Here is an 18,044-nt window from a genome sequence, read left to right as displayed (position 1 = left end):
GTGGTTGTCAGGCACGCGTTCATAGTTGAGAGTGATGATGATTGTCACGGATCATCACATTCATCTGGGTTAAGAACAAGTATTATCTTAGAATGGAAGCAAGCATGATTGAATAAGAAACAGTAGTAATTGCATTAATCCATCAAGACACAGCAGAGCTCCTCACCCCCAACCATGGGGTTTAGAGACTCATGCCTTAGGAAGTACACAAAGAAACGTGTAAAGTGTCATGAGGTACAGATACAATGTCAAAAGATCCTATTAATAGTAAACTAGTAACCTAGGGTATACAGAAATGAGTAAATGACGTAAAAATCCACTTCTGGGTCCACTTGGTGTGTGCTTGGGCTGAGCAATGAAGCATTTTCGTGTAGAGACCTTTTCTGGAGTTAAACGCCAGCTTTCATGCCAGTTTGGGCGTTTAACTCCAAGTTTTATGCCAGTTCCAGCGTTAAACGCTGGAATTTCTGAGGCTGTTTTGCCACGCCGGTTTGGGCCATCAAATCTCGGGCAAAGTATGGACTATTATACATTGCTGGAAAGCCCAGGATGTCTACTTTCCAATGCCATTGAGAGCGCGCAAATTGAGCTTCTGTAGCTCCAGAAAATACACTTCGAGTGCAGGGAGGTCAGAATCCAACAGCATCTGCAGTCCTTTTCAGTCTCTGAATCAGATTTTTGCTCAGAACCCTCAATTTCAGCCAGAAAATACCTGAAATCACAGAAAAACACACAAACTCATAGTAAAGTCCAGAAAAGTGAATTTTAACTAAAAAACTAATAAAAATATACTAAAAACTAACTAGATCATACTAAAAACATACTAAAAACAATGCTAAAAAGCGTATAAATTATCCGCTCATCACGCAGCTCTGTTCCATCATCGCCGGCGCTATCTCTGTTCCACCTGTCATCCCTTCAGTCGTTCCCTTGTCCCCCTCTTGCTCAGGATCTGCCCTACTCTGTTCTAGGGCTTCTAGCTTCTAGGTAATTTTTTATAACAATTATTGAATAATTGTTGTTAGTTAATTTGTGAACTTGTTATGGGTTGAATAAGTGTTAATTAATCTGTGAATCTTATTATTTTTACTGTGAATTACTCCATTGTTAATTATTCTGATAATTTATCGAAGAAGGCTATGTTTGATGAGGATGAGGAAGATAAATACAAGGAAAGGAATCCGGGAAATAGTTTGAAGAGAAAAGAGAGTGGCGGTGGAGGAAAGTCAACCTTGGAAGAATTGATAAGGGAAGAGAAGAAAAAGGAGAAAATAAACAGGAAAGACCATTGGTTGCGTGAGGGAATAATTGTTAAGGTTATGGGCAAGGCCTTGGCAGAGAAGGGGTACTATAAGCAAAAGGGTGTGGTGGAATGATACATTGGAAACTTCATGTCACCGGAAAACTCTTTCACAGTGGGTTAGCTCATAAAGTATGCTCTTCATTCATATAGTACTACCTTCAACATTTCGCTCGACTATGGCATTTTCTACTACTATTATTTTTATTTTGGTTTTTTTATTTGATGAGTATGATATATAATATTAATAACTCAACAATAAAGTTCTAATTCTTGATTTTGTGAGAGATGTGGTATGTGTGTGTAAGTAAACATAATTATTCCAATTTTACTCCTTCTCTACTAAACTGTATTCTTGATGACAAAACAAGAGAGAAGAAAAAAGCTTGTCTTAGTTCTGTGACTGTCAAAGTAGATTATAACCAATTCTATAGTTGCTTTTGTCTTTAGGCCTTACCCCCTGCTGCGTGGCAACTTGACCAAGTATTGACCAATCAATACATTTTTTTTTAATTTTAATGTTTTCTGTGACTTCAACTCTTAAGCTTTATAATATTGTAAGTACTGCGTTGTTAACTTGTCTATTATTTTATATTTGGTTTCTTGCAGGCTATAAATCCTCTGGAGCTATTCATGGATGCTCTAAAGAAAATCCAATCACAATTTTATGAAGACTTTCCACCACATCCACAGGAACAGATCTATGGGTTTGCCACCGCATCAACCATGAAACCAACCCAATGGAGCTGTAAGTTTATGGGCCCAAATTATTACTTTAGTACTTCTTTTTTAATATAAGATCTTCAATATTCATGATTATATTTTCTACTGTAGATCCTGGAGGTGGAATCAACCAAATTCTAGGGAAATGTACTATTTCAGGAGATGTCAGGTTTATGCTCTAGGAAATTACAATCAATCTAGATTTTTCTTTTAGGAATGGTTTTGATATGGCATTAGTGATGTTTTTATTTTGTGTGTTGCAGGTTAACCCCATTTTACAAGTAAGCAACATCTTATAATATGGCCAAAGTTGTCCTCTTTTTGGAACTTTGGATCCAATTTTTTATTCTTCGTTTACTAGTATATTTCATTTGCAAAGTAATTTCGTAAAGGTAGAAGAAAACATGTGAGAATCAGAGATTTCAATGATTTTTCAAGCATATCCTGTGGTCTAATACTTTGTTCAGTGTGAAGGATGTAGTGAAGGATGTAGTGACAAAGCTGCAAGAATATGTGGACAACATTAATCTCAACATACATAAGCTAGAAACACGGGGTCCTGTTTCAAAATATGTCTTGCCTGATGATGACTTAAGGGGAAGTTTTGACTTATTTATCCTCCACTACATATAGCTATTAAGGTTTGGATCCCTTGATTTTTAATTTTCACGTATGTGTAGCTATTAAGGCTTCCTTTGTATTCTTCTACACCCTTACTCTAACTTTTGATGAGGCAAATTCTAGAGTAGCTTGTGATCTTAATTTCAGAGGCTACCATATTTTGTGCAAAGCAACTGAAGAAGTAGTTGGGCATGTGAAGCCTTACTTAATTACTGGAAGTTTTCCACTCATTCGGGAGCTACAGGTGACAATACATTCTCGTTGCTCGGCGAAAATTAAAAATCTTTTCTAGTTGTAGGCAGTTAGCACTCAGATCCCTTACTTGAACTCTTATTTTTTCTACCGCAGGATGAAGGTTTTGATGTCCAAACTGCTGGATATGGTATGGCCTTCCTAAGAACAAATTTATACACGTTGAATCTTGATGTAGATAAGAAATAAGTTACTCACTTGCGTTTCATGTTACTATTAGGTCTAATGGATACATACCATGCCCAGAATGAGTACTGCCTTTTTACGGATATGTCTCAAGGGTATCGAATTTTTGCAAGCATCATCGCTCAATTAGAGGAAGATTGAGACTACTAGTTGAACTTCATTCTAGCATTCCACAGCCTATGAATATGTCATTGTTGCTAAAGCTGAAGGAAGTCCTTAAGTGACTCTGTATTTATTGTATGTATGAATTAGAAGTTTGGTGGTATTGATTTCTACACTAGTCTTACGAAAATAGTTGACTTAGTACACTATTATCTAAGTTATATGTTGTTTTATACTATTACTAATATGTATTTTCTTTTCCTTTTTGGGTGATATATAATGCTCCATGTGAGAAAATGTTTAATTAAAATTTTCAGTTTTATCTACCCAAAATAAATTCCTTTTCTTTATGAAGAATCTTATGTAACATTGTTTAGATGCTTATCTATTTACCTACTTTCTTTTGCATTTACAGCTTGACTTTAACCAGCACCTAACTTGTATGTCTTTTTTTGTCTCTCATTTAGCCCGGTCAACATTGGGGTAAAGCCATAAAGGATATATACTACCCCACTACGTCACATGTTGAATTATTCACCCCATGATAGCTAGTGGTTCAAATAAAACGTTCCATGGATAATTTAAATGGAACAGTAAATGTGCTATTTGTTTCACCAAACATTTTCCCCCATTTTATTGGAAAATATTCATAACTGGAAAATTTTGTAATCAGAACTTGTTTATTCTGTATGTAAGAGATCTCAACTAACACAATTATACAATTTTCCTTTACAAGATTAACAACTCTAATACATATACAATTTTTCATCAAGTTGTGTCAGCCATGGATGGTATTTCAAAATCTACTTGGAATATCTTTCTTCTGATTTGAGCTGTTGGATTCTTTGCCGTAGTCTACGCTAGTGGTCATGAATTTTCCAAAGACCATGTCCCAATATAACCATTGAGTATATGCCATGTGTGATAATGGGAGCTAGAATGTTATTTGTCTGTTACATAACCATTGCCAATTAGTTTATCCTTGACAATCTTACACAAAACAGAAAAATATTTTCAAAAGATTATATAAAATGTAAAGCTAAGAAGATTACTTGAATCCATTCAAAACCCAAGTAGAGGGCAAGAAGTCCTTCAAGAAGAGGGGAATATATCTTTTTTATTTGGCACTTCTCATACCATGCTGCATACCGAAAGCAGACAGTGCAATCAGACTCATGAAACAGATATAATAAGAAAAAATTGCTTAATCAATGACTAGTAGATATTATATAATAGAGAAAATTTATAAGTTTATGAATTTATTCCACCACTTTCTGAACCAAATAAAACTTTGTTCAATCTATGAATCTATGAACTGATTCTAATGCTTTGCTGCAGGGATAAGTAATTGAACCTTGAAACAACTTTTTCAAATCTTGACGGCCCGAGCGAGATTGCAAAACAGGTGCCACAACATAAGTGGGATCTGAAAGAAGTAAACAAATAAGCAAGAGATCGTTAAGCAAGCTTAAAAACAAAAGAAGTCAATACAAAGGAAAAACATGTTGAAGGGTAATAAGAAGAGGACCTTTGGGCGAGGCAGCCACATAATGGAGAGAACCAGTAAGAACAACTGTGAGTAAAATGAGCTATGAGCTTATTAGTGCATAAGAATGTTAAAACAGTTTTTAAAACTTAAAAAAATTATAATAAAGTTTTCCAGAGAGAGAAGACAAGAATTCAACCATTCTCACATTGGCACCACTGAAGGATATCCTTAAATATGTTGGCTGGTTTATAGGTTTAGTAGTTGTATAGTTGTATTGTTTCTAGGGAATACAATAAAGCGATCAATTTTCTAGATCTTCAACATAATAGATATGTCACAAAATTTGATACCTTCTATCTACCAATATGCAACAATACAAAGGCTATGGGATCAAAGGCATACAGATCACTATGACTTAGTGAGGAATATAAAAGAATATATTCACACATCAACAAACAAAATTACTAGGATCAACAAACAAAATTTTGACACCCAATTTAAAAAAGAAACTAAAGTTAATTCCTAAAGTGGGTCACAAGATTTACATCCTTAATCATCACAGGACCAACCTCAGAGAGAAGGTCCAAGCATGGTGGTAGAATCTCTTTGGAAGCATGGATTGAGCCATACTAAACCAATAGGAGTAGTTTTAACATGGCAGGAGTAATTTTATCATGGCAAGTTTTCATCTTCCACTCAATGAACAATTTATTAAATCAACCACAGTAAAACACAATATAACAATCAAAAGGTAGAGAACAACACCAAAATAATAATTTATCAAATTAATAAGTTAATAAGATCAATTAAAACTAAAAATCAAAATAACAAGTACAATTAACATTTTAAACTACAGCAAACAAACAACAAAATAAGAACTAGAAAACATACTAACCATGAAAACAATAATAAAAAAACAATAACTGAATAATTAATACAAGAAAAAACAAGAAGAAGGAAAAAAATCACCCTAGGATAGAGCAGTTCTGAAATTCAAATAGTACAGGGAAAAGGGAGGAGATTTAAATCGCGACGGAGATGGCTGAATGGAGGCCGACAATGGCGGAACGGTGGCTGAAAGGCCGCGGAACAAAGGCTAAACAGAGGCTCGAACACGCGGCGTAGAGGACTGAACAGAGGGCTAAGCAGCTCGAACAAGTGTTGGCCAAAAAGGGTAGAACAAGGGTTGGCCAAAAAACAGACGCAGAAGCTTGGCCAAAAAGGAGGCGGATACGCAGTGAACAATGGCGACGTTGCGCCGAAGCTATAGCAGAAGCAGTGGCTGGACGTTAGGAATGGCGACGAGAGATGGCTGCTTCGGTGCTTCGTCCAAGCTGCATTCGAGTTCTCTTCTGTCTTCTCTACGTTCTTCAGTGTGTTCGTTCAGAGGCTAGAGAGAGGGAAGTGAGGGAGTGAGGAGGAGCTCGATGAGAGGAAAGAGGAGAGGGGAGTGGATCCTCTCCAGTGGAAAAAAAATTGGATAATGTCCAGTGTGTGATCTCACCATTCATTGTTCTCTGTCTCTTATTAATTTTTGGTCCCATTTATAGAATTAAAGATGAGAGATCACACTTTATTCTCTCCAGTGAAAAAAAATGGAGAGGATCCATTTCCGGAGGAGAGTGGCTGAGTGAGACTGTGAAAGAGGAGAGGCCAAGAAGGTGCTGCGCCTGGTTACTGGTTAGGGTTCCTCTAACCAACAACACCGTTTTGAGCAAATTTTAGAAAATCGGTCGGGTCTCGGTTCGGTTCGAATGACCGGTTCTCGACCGGTTCAACGGTCCAACGACGGTTTCTGAATCTTTCAGTTTTGATATATGACCGATTTGTTTTTTATACCATTCACGGTTCGACTGACCAGTTCAAACGGGTTTTCAGAATCTTGGTCCAAATCGCTTTTTCCCTCGGTTCACGATTTGACCGGTTTGACCAGTCGGTTCGAACCATTTTCAAAACTTTGCATTTTTCCCTAATTCCAAAAATCCGGCCTGGTGATGGTTCGGTTCGACCGACCATTTCTTGGCCGATTCGATGGTTCAATTGCGGTTTTTGAAATTTGAGGTTTTAACATTTGTCCGAGTTGTTTTTTGTAGCGGTTCATGGTTCAACCGGCCGGTCCGAACCGATTTTCAGAAGATAGATTATAACCATTCTCTCATGTTTTTATTTTAAAATGCTTAATATATTTTAGTATCAAATTTTCAATTAAGCTTACAACACAGAAGTGGTTCAAGGAATCAAAATGCTAGAGTGAAAATTAAGCTTCACCTAAATTCAACTAAAATCGAACGAAAGACAGAAACATTAATTTTCAACAAGAGTCCATTAAAAATATAGTGCATAATAATTTTTTAAGTAAAAGAGATGAAACTAACAAGTCTTATTAGTTAATATAATATAAACATGACTACATGACAATTACTATTATTTAATTTTTGTTTGACTCCTTTTGTTTATACTTATTGTAATACCTGGTAGCAGATTCAATCACATTACGCAGCATCAAGTTGTGGGGTCTTAGAATCAAATCCAACGCAAGTCGCATCCTTGTACCATCATTAACCTGAAAAATATAAATATTTTAGGTTACCAACAAAACCATACACATTAGCAATTGAAGTACTATTTTTTTTTAGCAAAAGAAAATTACATTTATTGTATAGCTATACGTCTTCCTGTAGTTTGTCATCCAGGTTGCCACCCATACCCCACAATCATTACTGTGTTAAATAAGACGCGGTTAGCTTATGCAGATAAAAATTTGAAAGAGGAAAACACAAATACAGATATTCCTTACGAGCCAGGAGCTTGTTCTCCTGTTTTTAGCATATCCACAAAAGCAAAATCAAGTGTCCTTTGCCTGAACGGAGTGTTGTATTTATAGAACGAGTCATACTTGAGCATATCTTCCAAATATTTTGCCTATTTATATAGGAAAAAAATTAAATAAAGGACGATATTTGAAACCTAAAAAAAATGTCATAAAAGTGAAAATGGGAAAAGTTAATTTACCAGCTTTACTATACTCGATCTCTTTTGTTCTTTATCTGTAGCAATCGATAGGGCGTTTAGCAGAATTGTTTGATGATTGCACAAAGCAAAAACAACCAGATACCAATGTGTGTTGTTCTCGTTGATAGGTAAAAAAATCTAGTACCAACTTTCACGTATTAGAATATTACTAGATACAATTTTTTAAAAAAAAAATAAAAAGTATAGATCAGTTCATAAAGATAAATGCCACTAAATAATAAAAAAATTAAAAATACAATAAATCATATACCTTTTTTAGACCTTCATCAACTTTTTCCATAAATTCTTTTTGATAATATTTCAACAGAACTTCAATTTTGGTATCACATTGCAGTATGAATTGCTGAATTTAATAGTTAGGGGCTAAATCAGTGACACCAATTAAGTAATAAGATAAAATAAATAAAAATGGTAACAAGCCTGAAAAAAACATTGCGTACCGAAAACACAGCTGGCAAATACCAGTGTGTTTGACATCCTATTTCTTTTTCCTGCATGATTAGCATAGTAGCCACCAAATCCAACACCTATGTGGTAAATAATAAATATATTAGGAATTAAAGTATGCTAGAGATAGCAGTTTAATTATGCACTTACATCCTATTTTTTGTCTTGCATCTCTAATAGCTCAAATGCCTTTTGATGCTTTAAGGCTGCTACTAACATTAAGTATGTAGAATTCCATCGCGTTTCAACATCTAGGCAAACAAGAGTCTTATGTGGAATATTCTCTTGTGCAATACATGCCTTAAACCTAATTAATCTTGAATTTGAAGATCTGACATACTTCACAGCATCTCGAATTTTAGCGACCGAATCATCAATCTCCTTCAATCCATCCTTCACAATCAGGTTTAAAATATGCACACAACATCGCATATGGAGATACTCAACATTCAAAACTGAACTCTTCCAAGAATTTACTCTTCTTTGTAAATACATAACTCCTACATCGTTAGACGATGCATTATCAACTGTCAAACTCAAGATCTTGTTCAACTTCCAGCTATTCAAGCAAGCTTCAACATTTTGAGCCATAATCTCTCCCGTGTGGCTGGTGACTTGGCAAAAATTAAGTATTTTCTTTTGCAACTTCCAGTCCACATCGATGAAATGAGCAGTCAAACACATATACGCCATATTCTGACATGAACTCCAGTTATCAGTTGTAAGACAAACTCTTCCTCCATATTTGGAAAAGTATTTTTGAAGTTGAACCTTCTTTGTTTCATGGAGCACCAAGATGTCACGTGCCAATGTAAAACGTGAAAGAGTATTGAATCCTGGTTGCAAGGCCGCTGAATATTCTTTAAAACCTTGACTTTCTACAAATCAAAAAGGAAGCTCCTCGTGAACAAACATTGATATCAATTTTTCCCGAGCATATTCTGCATCAAACCTACCCACTTGTGCTTCTGGGCTAGGCGATGTGCATGTTTTCTGTCGTTTGCCTCTATCTAAACCGGGATTGCTTATGCAAATCTTTAAATGTGATCTCATTGCACTTGTTCCATTCCCACACTTGATCACTTTTAAACATTGTTGACATTGAGCCTTACTTTCATCATCAGGGGTTTTCTTGAAGTGCTCCCAAACTATTGATCGATTTTTGCGCTCAGATGATGTGGTTGGGAAAGGAGATAATGTAGAAGTCGAATGCTCTGCAGACTCTGAAATGGGAACATCACGATCGGCTACCTCATTCTGAATAAAAAGCCATAAAATCTAATTATTAAATACTTTAACAATATTAAATCTGTAAATATATATAAATTAAAATGTAAATATCCATATAGTATACTAGCACCAAAAATAAATTAATTCATATAACATTAGCTTCTTACATAATATGAAAGGAGAGGCTATTAGCCAAAACTTGTAAAAGAGAAATGTGTAATAATTAGATTGGTAGAACATAAAGAAAAAACTCCTTAACTCACTTTCCATCCATCTTTTCATCTTAATAATGATAAAAATGTTAACCAGCACATAGAAAAGGAATGGAAGAACGCTTTGCTTGTTTTCTTTCCCTTCTTTTTAACCCAAACAAGTTTAAAATAAAAGCAAGCCTCCGCAGAAAACCAAAGCATCCAAAAAGCAACTCCTAGTTTGACACTTACACTTTAGTTTCTTTCTTACTCATTGCAAGAAATTGCTGATAAATATCACTTTTGTCACTGAAATAAAAACATCACATCGCACCAAGGGCCCGCATTCTAAAATACTGTTGAAATCATCTCTTGTTATTGTGTTTTTTTGCTAATCACTACATTGATCTATCTCTTCATTTTCCTCATAAGACCATAACAAGCAAAGCTTTTCTTTTTTTCTTCATTCAAGCAACCAAGTATACTTTTCTGGAAATTCAGGAACAAAACAGATGGCTACTTCTAATCCAGAAATAGGATTTTGTGGACAAATTAAGGTGGGGACTAGTGAAAGCAAGCACTCCTAAGTCCTAAGATCTTGAGTTGTTTCCATTGCCTATACTATAGTTTCTACTTGGCTACTTGCTAGAGGGAGAGATTCAAGGCAGTAAATAATGATAAGAAAAAGAAGGCCAAGGCAGAACACAGTTAATGATTTTTTCATAACAAAATTCTATTTACAACAAAAATCAGAACAACAAAGCCGGAAACATGTATAAGATAAGTTAGTTTTCTTCAACTAAATAATGATTTTTCATATGATTGCTAATTGAACCACAGTTAATACACTTCTTACTAAAGTTCTTGAATCAATGTCACCATTTGAAGTGTTCTTACTATCTCTCTTATACAGCATTGTTCAAATTCATCATTCATCCCTGCAACTTCAACTACTAGTCTATCTAATTCTAATTCCTATAAGAGATTAAGAGATTGGTTGTTGGTTTTATTGGTTAGTTAGTTAGTGATTATAGTTAGCCTCTGTAACCATATTCTGTTATATATATATATATATATAGAACACTTACATATTGGCTTAAATCAGCAAGTAGATTTTTTATGAAATCAAGTTTTGGGAGGTTCAATTTGAAAATTCATACGCCGTATACAAACAACTAGCGCTACATATATACTATATATATTATGGTACATGAATGAACTAAAAAAATAATAAATGAGCATGACAGTCAGTTCATCAAGGATTCAACTACTACTTAGTTTAATTAGATATTTTTCAACAAAAAGTGAACCACAGTGAAGAAGAAACTTACAGTAGGATCCATTGAAACAGAGAGTTCAAATGTTCAGTATTGAGAGATTTTAAAATCTGCACATTCAATCCATTGAAGTGAAGAAGTTAGTATACTCATGAAGGAACAAAACAGAACAAATCAACAAAATAGAAAAAACCCAGATAACAAATAACCCAGATAAAACTCAAAACTCAGAACCAAGGGCAAGGAGGAGGCTTACCTCAATTGATGAGCATGAGCTCCAGCAAGCCACCAACGAAAGAAGAAGAGAACCGAAAAAGAGAGAAGACAAAGTCGCGAATGGGAGATCGAGGCAGAGAGACAGAGTCTCGAACCAAAGTGAAGACTGAGGACTCGAAGAGGTAGAGGCCGATGAACCATCGGCGAGCTCCGACGAGAGGTAGAGAAGAAGAAATGTTGACGGTGGTGAAGAGTGGATTTGGTTTCGTTGAAGAGGATTTGTCGAAGAGGAGAAGAAGTGAAATTAGGTTTTATTTTAATTTGGGTTTAGTTTTGGTTAACCGATTAAAAACCGGTTTTTTTATTTGGTATTGGATAACCTATTTTAAAAAATATGGATATGGTTTTTAAAATTATTTTATTAAACTGGTTAACCAAAATGTGGTTATGGTTTTTTAACCGGTTAACCACATTTTGATTTTTTTTTTTTGCACACCCCTAGCCACCGCCGCTGCTACAGCTTCGGCGCAACGTCGCCCTTGTTCGCCGCGCATCCGCCTCCTTTTTGGCCAAGCTTCTGTGTCTGGTTTTAGCCAACCCTTGTTCTCCCCTTTTTGGCCAACCCTTGTTCGAGATGCTTAGACCTCTGTTCAATCCTCTCCGTCGCGTGTTCGAGCCTCTGTTCAGCCTCTGTTCCGTGGCCTTTCAGTCACCGTTCCACCATTGTTTGCCTCCATTCAGCCACCTCCATCGCGATTTAAAACTCTTCCCTTTCCTTGTACTGTTTGAATTTCAAAACTGCTCTATCCTAGGGTGATTTTTTTCCTTCTTCTTGTTCTTTCTTGTATTAATTATTCAGTTATTGTTTTTTTATTGTTGTTTTCATGGTTAGTATGTTTTCTAGTTCTTATTTGTTGTTAGTTTGCTATAGTTTAAAATGTTAATTGTTCTTGTTATTTTGATTTTCAGTTTTAATTGATCTTATTAACTTGTTAATTTGATAAATTATTGTTTTGGTGTTGTTCTCTACCTTTGGATTGCTATATTGTGTTTTGCTGTGGTTGATTTAATAAATTGTTCATTTAGTGGAAGATGAAAACTTGCCATGGTAAAATTGCTCCTGCCATGTTAAAACTGCTCCTATTGGTTTAGTATGGCTCAATCCATGCTTCGAAAGAGATTCTACCACCATGCTTGGACCTTCTCTCTGAGATTGGTCCTGTGATGATTAAGGATGTAAATCTTGTGACCCACTTTAGGAATTAACTTTTTAGTTTCTTTTTTAAATTGGGTATCAAAATTTTGTTTGTTGATCCTAGTAATTTTGTTTGTTGATGTGTGAATATATTCTTTCATATTCCTCACTAAGTCATAGTGATCTGTATGCCTTTGATCCCAAAGCCTTTGTATTGTTGCATATTGGTAGATAGAAGGTATCAAATTTTGTGACATATCTATTATGTTGCTGATCTAGAAAATTGGTCGCTTTATTATATTCCCTAGAAACAATATAACTATACAACTACTAAATCTATAAACCAGCCAACATATTTAAGGATATCCTTCAGTGGTGCCATTGTGAGAATGGTTGAATTCTTGTCTTCTCTCTCTGGAAAACTTTATTATAATTTTTTTAAGTTTTAAAAACTGTTTTAACATTCTTATGCACTAATAAGCTCATAACTCATTTTACTCACAACTGTTCTTACTGGTTCTCTCTATTATGTGGCTGCCTCGCCCAAAGGTCGTCTTCTTATTGCCCTTCAACATGTTTTCCCTTTGTATTGACTTATTTTGTTTTTAAGCTTGCTTAACAATCTCTTACTTATTTGTTTACTTCTTTCAGATCCCACTTATGTTATGGCACCTATTTTGCAATCTCGCTTGGGCCGTCAAGATTTGAAAAAGCTGTTTGAAGGTTCAATTACTTATCCCTGCAGCAAAGCATTAGAATCAGTTCATAGATTCATAGATTGAACAAAGTTTCATTTGGTTCAGAAAGTGGTGAAATAAAGTCATAAACTTATAAAGTTTCTCTATGATATAATATATACTAGTCATTGATTAAGCAGTTTCTACTTATTATATCTATTTCATGAGTCTAATTGCACTGTTTGCTTTCGGTTTGCAGCATGGTATGAGAAGCGCCAAATGAAAAATATATATTCCCCTCTTCTTGAAGAAATTCTTGCCCTCTACTTGGGTTTTGAATGGATTCAAGTAATTTCTTAGCTTTACATTTTATATAATCTTTTGAAAATATTTTTTTGTTTTGTGTAAGATTTTCAAGGATAAACTAATTGGCAATAGTTATGTGATAGACAAATAACATTCTAGCTCTCATTATCACACATGGCATATATTCAACGGTTATATTAGGACATGGCCTTTGGAAATTTCATGACCACCGGCGTAGACTATGGCAAAGAATCCAACAACTCAAATCAGAAGAAAGATATTCCAAGTAGATTTTGAAATACCATCCATGGCTGACACAGCTTGATGAAAAATTGTATATGTATTAGAGTTGTTAATCTTGTAAAGAAAAGTTGTATAATTATGTTAGTTGATATCTCTTACATACAGAATAAGCAAGTTCTGATTACAAAATTGTTCAGTTATGAATGTTTTCCAATAAAATGGGGGAAAATGTTTGGTGAAACAAATAGCACATTTACTGTTCCATTTAAATTATCCATGGAACGTTTTATTTGAACCACTAGCTATCATGGGGTGAATAATTCAACATGTGACGTAGTGGGGTAGTATATATCCTTTAAGGCTTTACCCCAATGTTGACTGTGCTAAATAAGAGACAAAAAGACATACAAGTTAGGTGCTTGTAAAAGTCAAGCTGTAAACGCAAAAGAAAGTAGGTAAATAGATAAGCATCTAAACAATGTTTCATAAGATTCTTCATAAAGAAAAGGAATTTATTTTGGGTAGATAAAACTGAAAATTTTAATTAAATATTTTCTCACATGGAGCACTATATATCACCTAAAAAGGAAAAGAAAATACATATTAGTAATAGTATAAAACAACATAAAACTTAGATAATAGTGTACTAAGTCAACTATTTTCGTAAGACTAGTGTAGAAATCAATACCACCAAACTTCTACTTCATACATACAATGAATATAGAGTCACTTAAGGTCTTCCTTCAGCTTTAGCAGCAATGACATATTCATAGGCTGTGGAATGCTAGAATGAAGTTCAACTAGTAGTCTCAATCTTCCTCTAATTGAGCGATGATGCTTGCAAAAACTCGATACCCTTGAGACATATCCGTAAAAAGGCAGTACTCATTCTAGGCATGGTATGTAGCCATTAGACCTAATAGTAACATGAAACGCAAGTGAGTAACTTATTTCTTATCTACATCAAGATTCAACGTGTATAAATTTGTTCTTAGGAAGGCCATACCATATCCAGCAGTTTGGACATCAAAACCTTCATCCTGCGGTAGATAAAATAAGAGTTCAAGTAAGGGATCTGAGTGCTAACTGCCTACAATTAGAAAAGATTTTTAATTTTCACCGAGCAACGAGAATGTATTATCACCTGTAGCTCCCAAATGAGTGGCAAACTTCCAGTAATTGAGTAAGGCTTCACATGCCCAACTACTTCTTCAGTTGCTTTGCACAAAACATCGTAGCCTCTGAAATTAAGATCACAAGCTACTCCAAAATTTGCCTCATCAAAAGTTAGAGTAAGGCTGTAGAAGAATGCAAAGGAAGCCTTAATAGCTACACATACGTGAAAATTAAGCCTTTGCAAATGAAATATACTAGTAAAATGAAGAATAAAAAATTGGATCCAAAGTTCCAAAAAGAGGATAACTTTGGCCATATTATAAGATGTTGCTTACTTGTAAAATGGGGTTAACCTGCAACACACAAAATAAAAACATCACTAATGCCATATCAAAACCATTCCTAAAATAAAAATCTATATTGATTGTAATTTCCTAGAGCATAAACCTGACATCTCCTGAAATAGTACATTCCCCTGAAATTTGGTTGATTCCACCTCCAGGATCTACAGTAAAAAATATAATCATGAATATTGAAAATCTTATATTAAAAAAGAAGTACTAAAGTAATAATTTGAGCCCACAAACTTACAGCTCCATTGGGTTGGTTTCATGGTTGATGCGGTGGCAAACCCATAGATCTGTTCCTGTGGATGTGGTGAAAAGTCTTCATAAAATCGTGACTGGATTTTCTTTAGAGCATCCATGGATAGCTCCAGAGGATTTATAGCCTGCAAGAAACCAAATATAAAATAATAGACAAGTTAACAACTCAGTACTTACAATATTATAAAGCTTAAGAGTCGAAGTCACAGAAAACATTAAAATTAAAAAAAATGTATTGATTGGTCAATACTTGGTCAAGTTGCCACGCAGCAGGGGGTAAGGCCTAAAGACAAAAGCAACTACAGAATTGGTTATAATCTACTTTGACAGTCACAGAACTAAGACAAGCTTTTTTCTTCTCTCTTGTTTTGTCATCAAGAATATAGTTTAGTAGAGAATGAGTAAAATTGGAATAATTATGTTTACTTACACACACATACCACATCTCTCACAAAATCAAGAATTAGAACTTCATTGTTGAGTTATTAATATTATATATCATACTCATCAAATAAAAAAATCAAAATAAAAATAATAGTAGTAGAAAATGGCATAGCTGAGCGAAATGTTGAAGGTAGTACTATATGAATGAAGAGCATACTTTATGAGCTAACCCACTGTGAAAAAGTTTTTCGGTGACATGAAGTTTTCAAGGTATCATTCCACCACACCCTTTTGCTTGTAGTACCCCTTCTCTGCCAAGGCCTTGCTCATAACCTTAATAATGATTCCCTCACGCAACCAATAGTCCTTCCTATTTATTTTCTCCTTTTTCTTCTCCTCTTCCCTTATCAATTCTTCTAAGATTGACTTTCCTCCACCGCTACTCTCTTTTCTCTTCAAACTATTTTCCGGATTCCTTTCCTTGCATTTATCTTCCTCATCCTCATTAAACACAGTCTTCTTCGATAAATTATCAGAATCATTAACAATGGAGTAATTCACAGTAAAAACAATAAGATTCACAGATTAATTAACACTTATTCAATCCATAACATGTTCACAAATTCAATAATTGTTATAAAAAATTACTTAGACGCTAGAAGCCCTAGAACAGAGTAGAGCAGATCCTGAGCAAGAGGGGGACAAGAGCACGACCGAAGGGATGATAGGTGGAACAGAGATAGCGCCGGCGATGATGGAACAAAGCTGTGCAACGGAAAAAGGAGGCAAGCCCGGCGACGATGGAACCGAGCTGCGCGACGGTGCTTTCAAAGCTGAAACAGTAGCTGCACGATGGTGGAACAGAGCTGCACGATAACGACGGTGGCTTCGAAGCTCCTTTCGGCGATGGCGGCAGGAGATGGACGAAGGTGAAGGAATGAGATCGATGACGGAGAGAGGAAGGAGGAGCTCGAGGGTGATGGGAGGGATGGGTTCGCGTTTAGCCGTTGTGTGGAGCTAAGGTTGCTGGGTTGGGTAATTGGCTAGGGCATCCCAGCAAAACGATGGCGTCTTGCGTGCGACACAGAGACAGATGAGAGAGATCGAGGAGCAGAGAGAGACAGAGAGAGAGGATAGGAACAGGAGAGATGACGATGAAGAAGACTGAAACCTTCAGAGGCGTGAACGAGAAGGTTTCTGAACCCAGATGAAGAACAATTTTGGTTTTTTATTTTTTTAATATGTTTAATACAGATGAAGAACAATTTTGATTTTTTATTTTTTTAATGTGTTTTTGTTTTGTTGTTTCAATTATTTGAAATTATAAAATTAGGATTAATTGAATTCTAAAATTTGATTAATTTAAAAGGATATTTTTGTCTAATCATATAAAGGAAGAAAATAAATAAATATTTTTTATTTTTATTTAATTAAAAGGGTGTTTTAGTAAAAGTGATGATATACTATATATTTAAAAAAAATTAAATACTGACGTGGAAAATAAATTTCACATGTCTTATTGTTATTTGTCTATATTTTAAACGTATCAGTACGTATGAATTTATCAACATACCGTAGCAAACACCTAAAACAAATATGACGAAAAGGAGAAAAATAAATGAAATAAGGAAATGAATAGAAAATAAAAGAAAATAAAGGAAAAGCGATAACACTCAATACTCATATGTACAAACATTCCACTTTTTCTATGGTTTCAGTGTGATTGAATACTTCTGCAGAATTTTAATATAGCTTAAAGTAGGTTGAGATGCATATTTGTATTAATTTCAGCCCTCTTATTTATAGAGAAGGATTTTGGCAATTATTCTTCTTCTTCTTTCACATTTGTCCTTCAACTTATTTTCTAAAATTCGCACTATGATTTTTATTCTCAATTTTGAGAATCAAATAAAAATCTTAATGCTAGAAAAAAGTAATAGCTAGTTAACCTGTTTTCTATGTGTTGTTCATTTTTTATTTTAAATTTCTTTTATCTTTATATATCTTGCGATCGACCTAGTTTGTAATAGAAACTTATCTTATAGTGGAAGTCTAGGAATCCAATTTTAACCCTAACAATTATTATTATTATTATTATTATTATTATTATTATTATTATTATTATTATTATTATTATTAAATTGTATTAAAATACGATTCTAGTATGATATATATGTGTGGGGTGTGTGTGATATGATTTATTTGCAGTTTTGCACTATTTTCCGGAACAAGAAATACGCATTCTACGGCACTAATGAAGTGCCAGATTTGTGATCATAATTGAAAATGAATGAACGAGCATTGCGCAAGAACTTTTGCTTCTTTACAGCTTAAATGACAAAAAGGTGAACCACATTCTGATCTGATCTAACCTTAAACAATGATGATGAACAATAAGATTACTATAGCTATTGGTGTCAAATCAAAATTAAAGTTTCATTAATTTTTCTA

The 18,044-nt window shown here is 34.6% G+C and overlaps 1 protein-coding gene and 1 pseudogene across 1 annotated transcript; one reads left to right on the top strand and one right to left on the bottom strand.

The window, feature by feature from the left end:
- Nucleotides 1-1,139: 1,139 nt before the first annotated feature.
- On the top strand, nucleotides 1,140-3,508 carry LOC107473856 (acetylornithine deacetylase-like). The gene is made up of 9 exons (XM_052257768.1): nucleotides 1,140-1,296; nucleotides 1,362-1,432; nucleotides 1,910-2,048; nucleotides 2,135-2,192; nucleotides 2,287-2,304; nucleotides 2,491-2,622; nucleotides 2,732-2,888; nucleotides 2,993-3,026; nucleotides 3,117-3,508. Exons 1-9 carry the CDS (start codon nucleotides 1,140-1,142, stop codon nucleotides 3,221-3,223), a joined length of 873 nt encoding a protein of 290 aa, XP_052113728.1. The 3' UTR covers nucleotides 3,224-3,508.
- Nucleotides 3,509-14,063: 10,555 nt separating this feature from the next.
- LOC127744913 (uncharacterized) overlaps nucleotides 14,064-18,044 on the bottom strand; it is a 28,117-nt pseudogene continuing 24,136 nt past the window's right edge.

Source organism: Arachis duranensis, chromosome 2 (genome assembly GCF_000817695.3).
Source record: "Arachis duranensis cultivar V14167 chromosome 2, aradu.V14167.gnm2.J7QH, whole genome shotgun sequence".
Classification (NCBI taxonomy): domain Eukaryota; kingdom Viridiplantae; phylum Streptophyta; class Magnoliopsida; order Fabales; family Fabaceae; genus Arachis; species Arachis duranensis.
The sequence above is the reverse complement of the archived record's forward strand: the minus strand, read 5'-3'. Positions and strand labels throughout refer to the sequence as shown.

Excerpts from the sequence above, each read along its gene's own strand:
- LOC107473856 (XM_052257768.1), top strand. The coding sequence starts at position 1,140 with ATGTTTGATGAGGATGAGGAAGATAAATACAAGGAAAGGAATCCGGGA. Across the intron at positions 1,297-1,361 it reads CAGGAAAGACCATTGGTTGC|GGTGTGGTGGAATGATACAT; the intron begins GTGAGGGAATAA and ends TATAAGCAAAAG. Across the intron at positions 3,027-3,116 it reads TGTCCAAACTGCTGGATATG|GTCTAATGGATACATACCAT; the intron begins GTATGGCCTTCC and ends TGTTACTATTAG.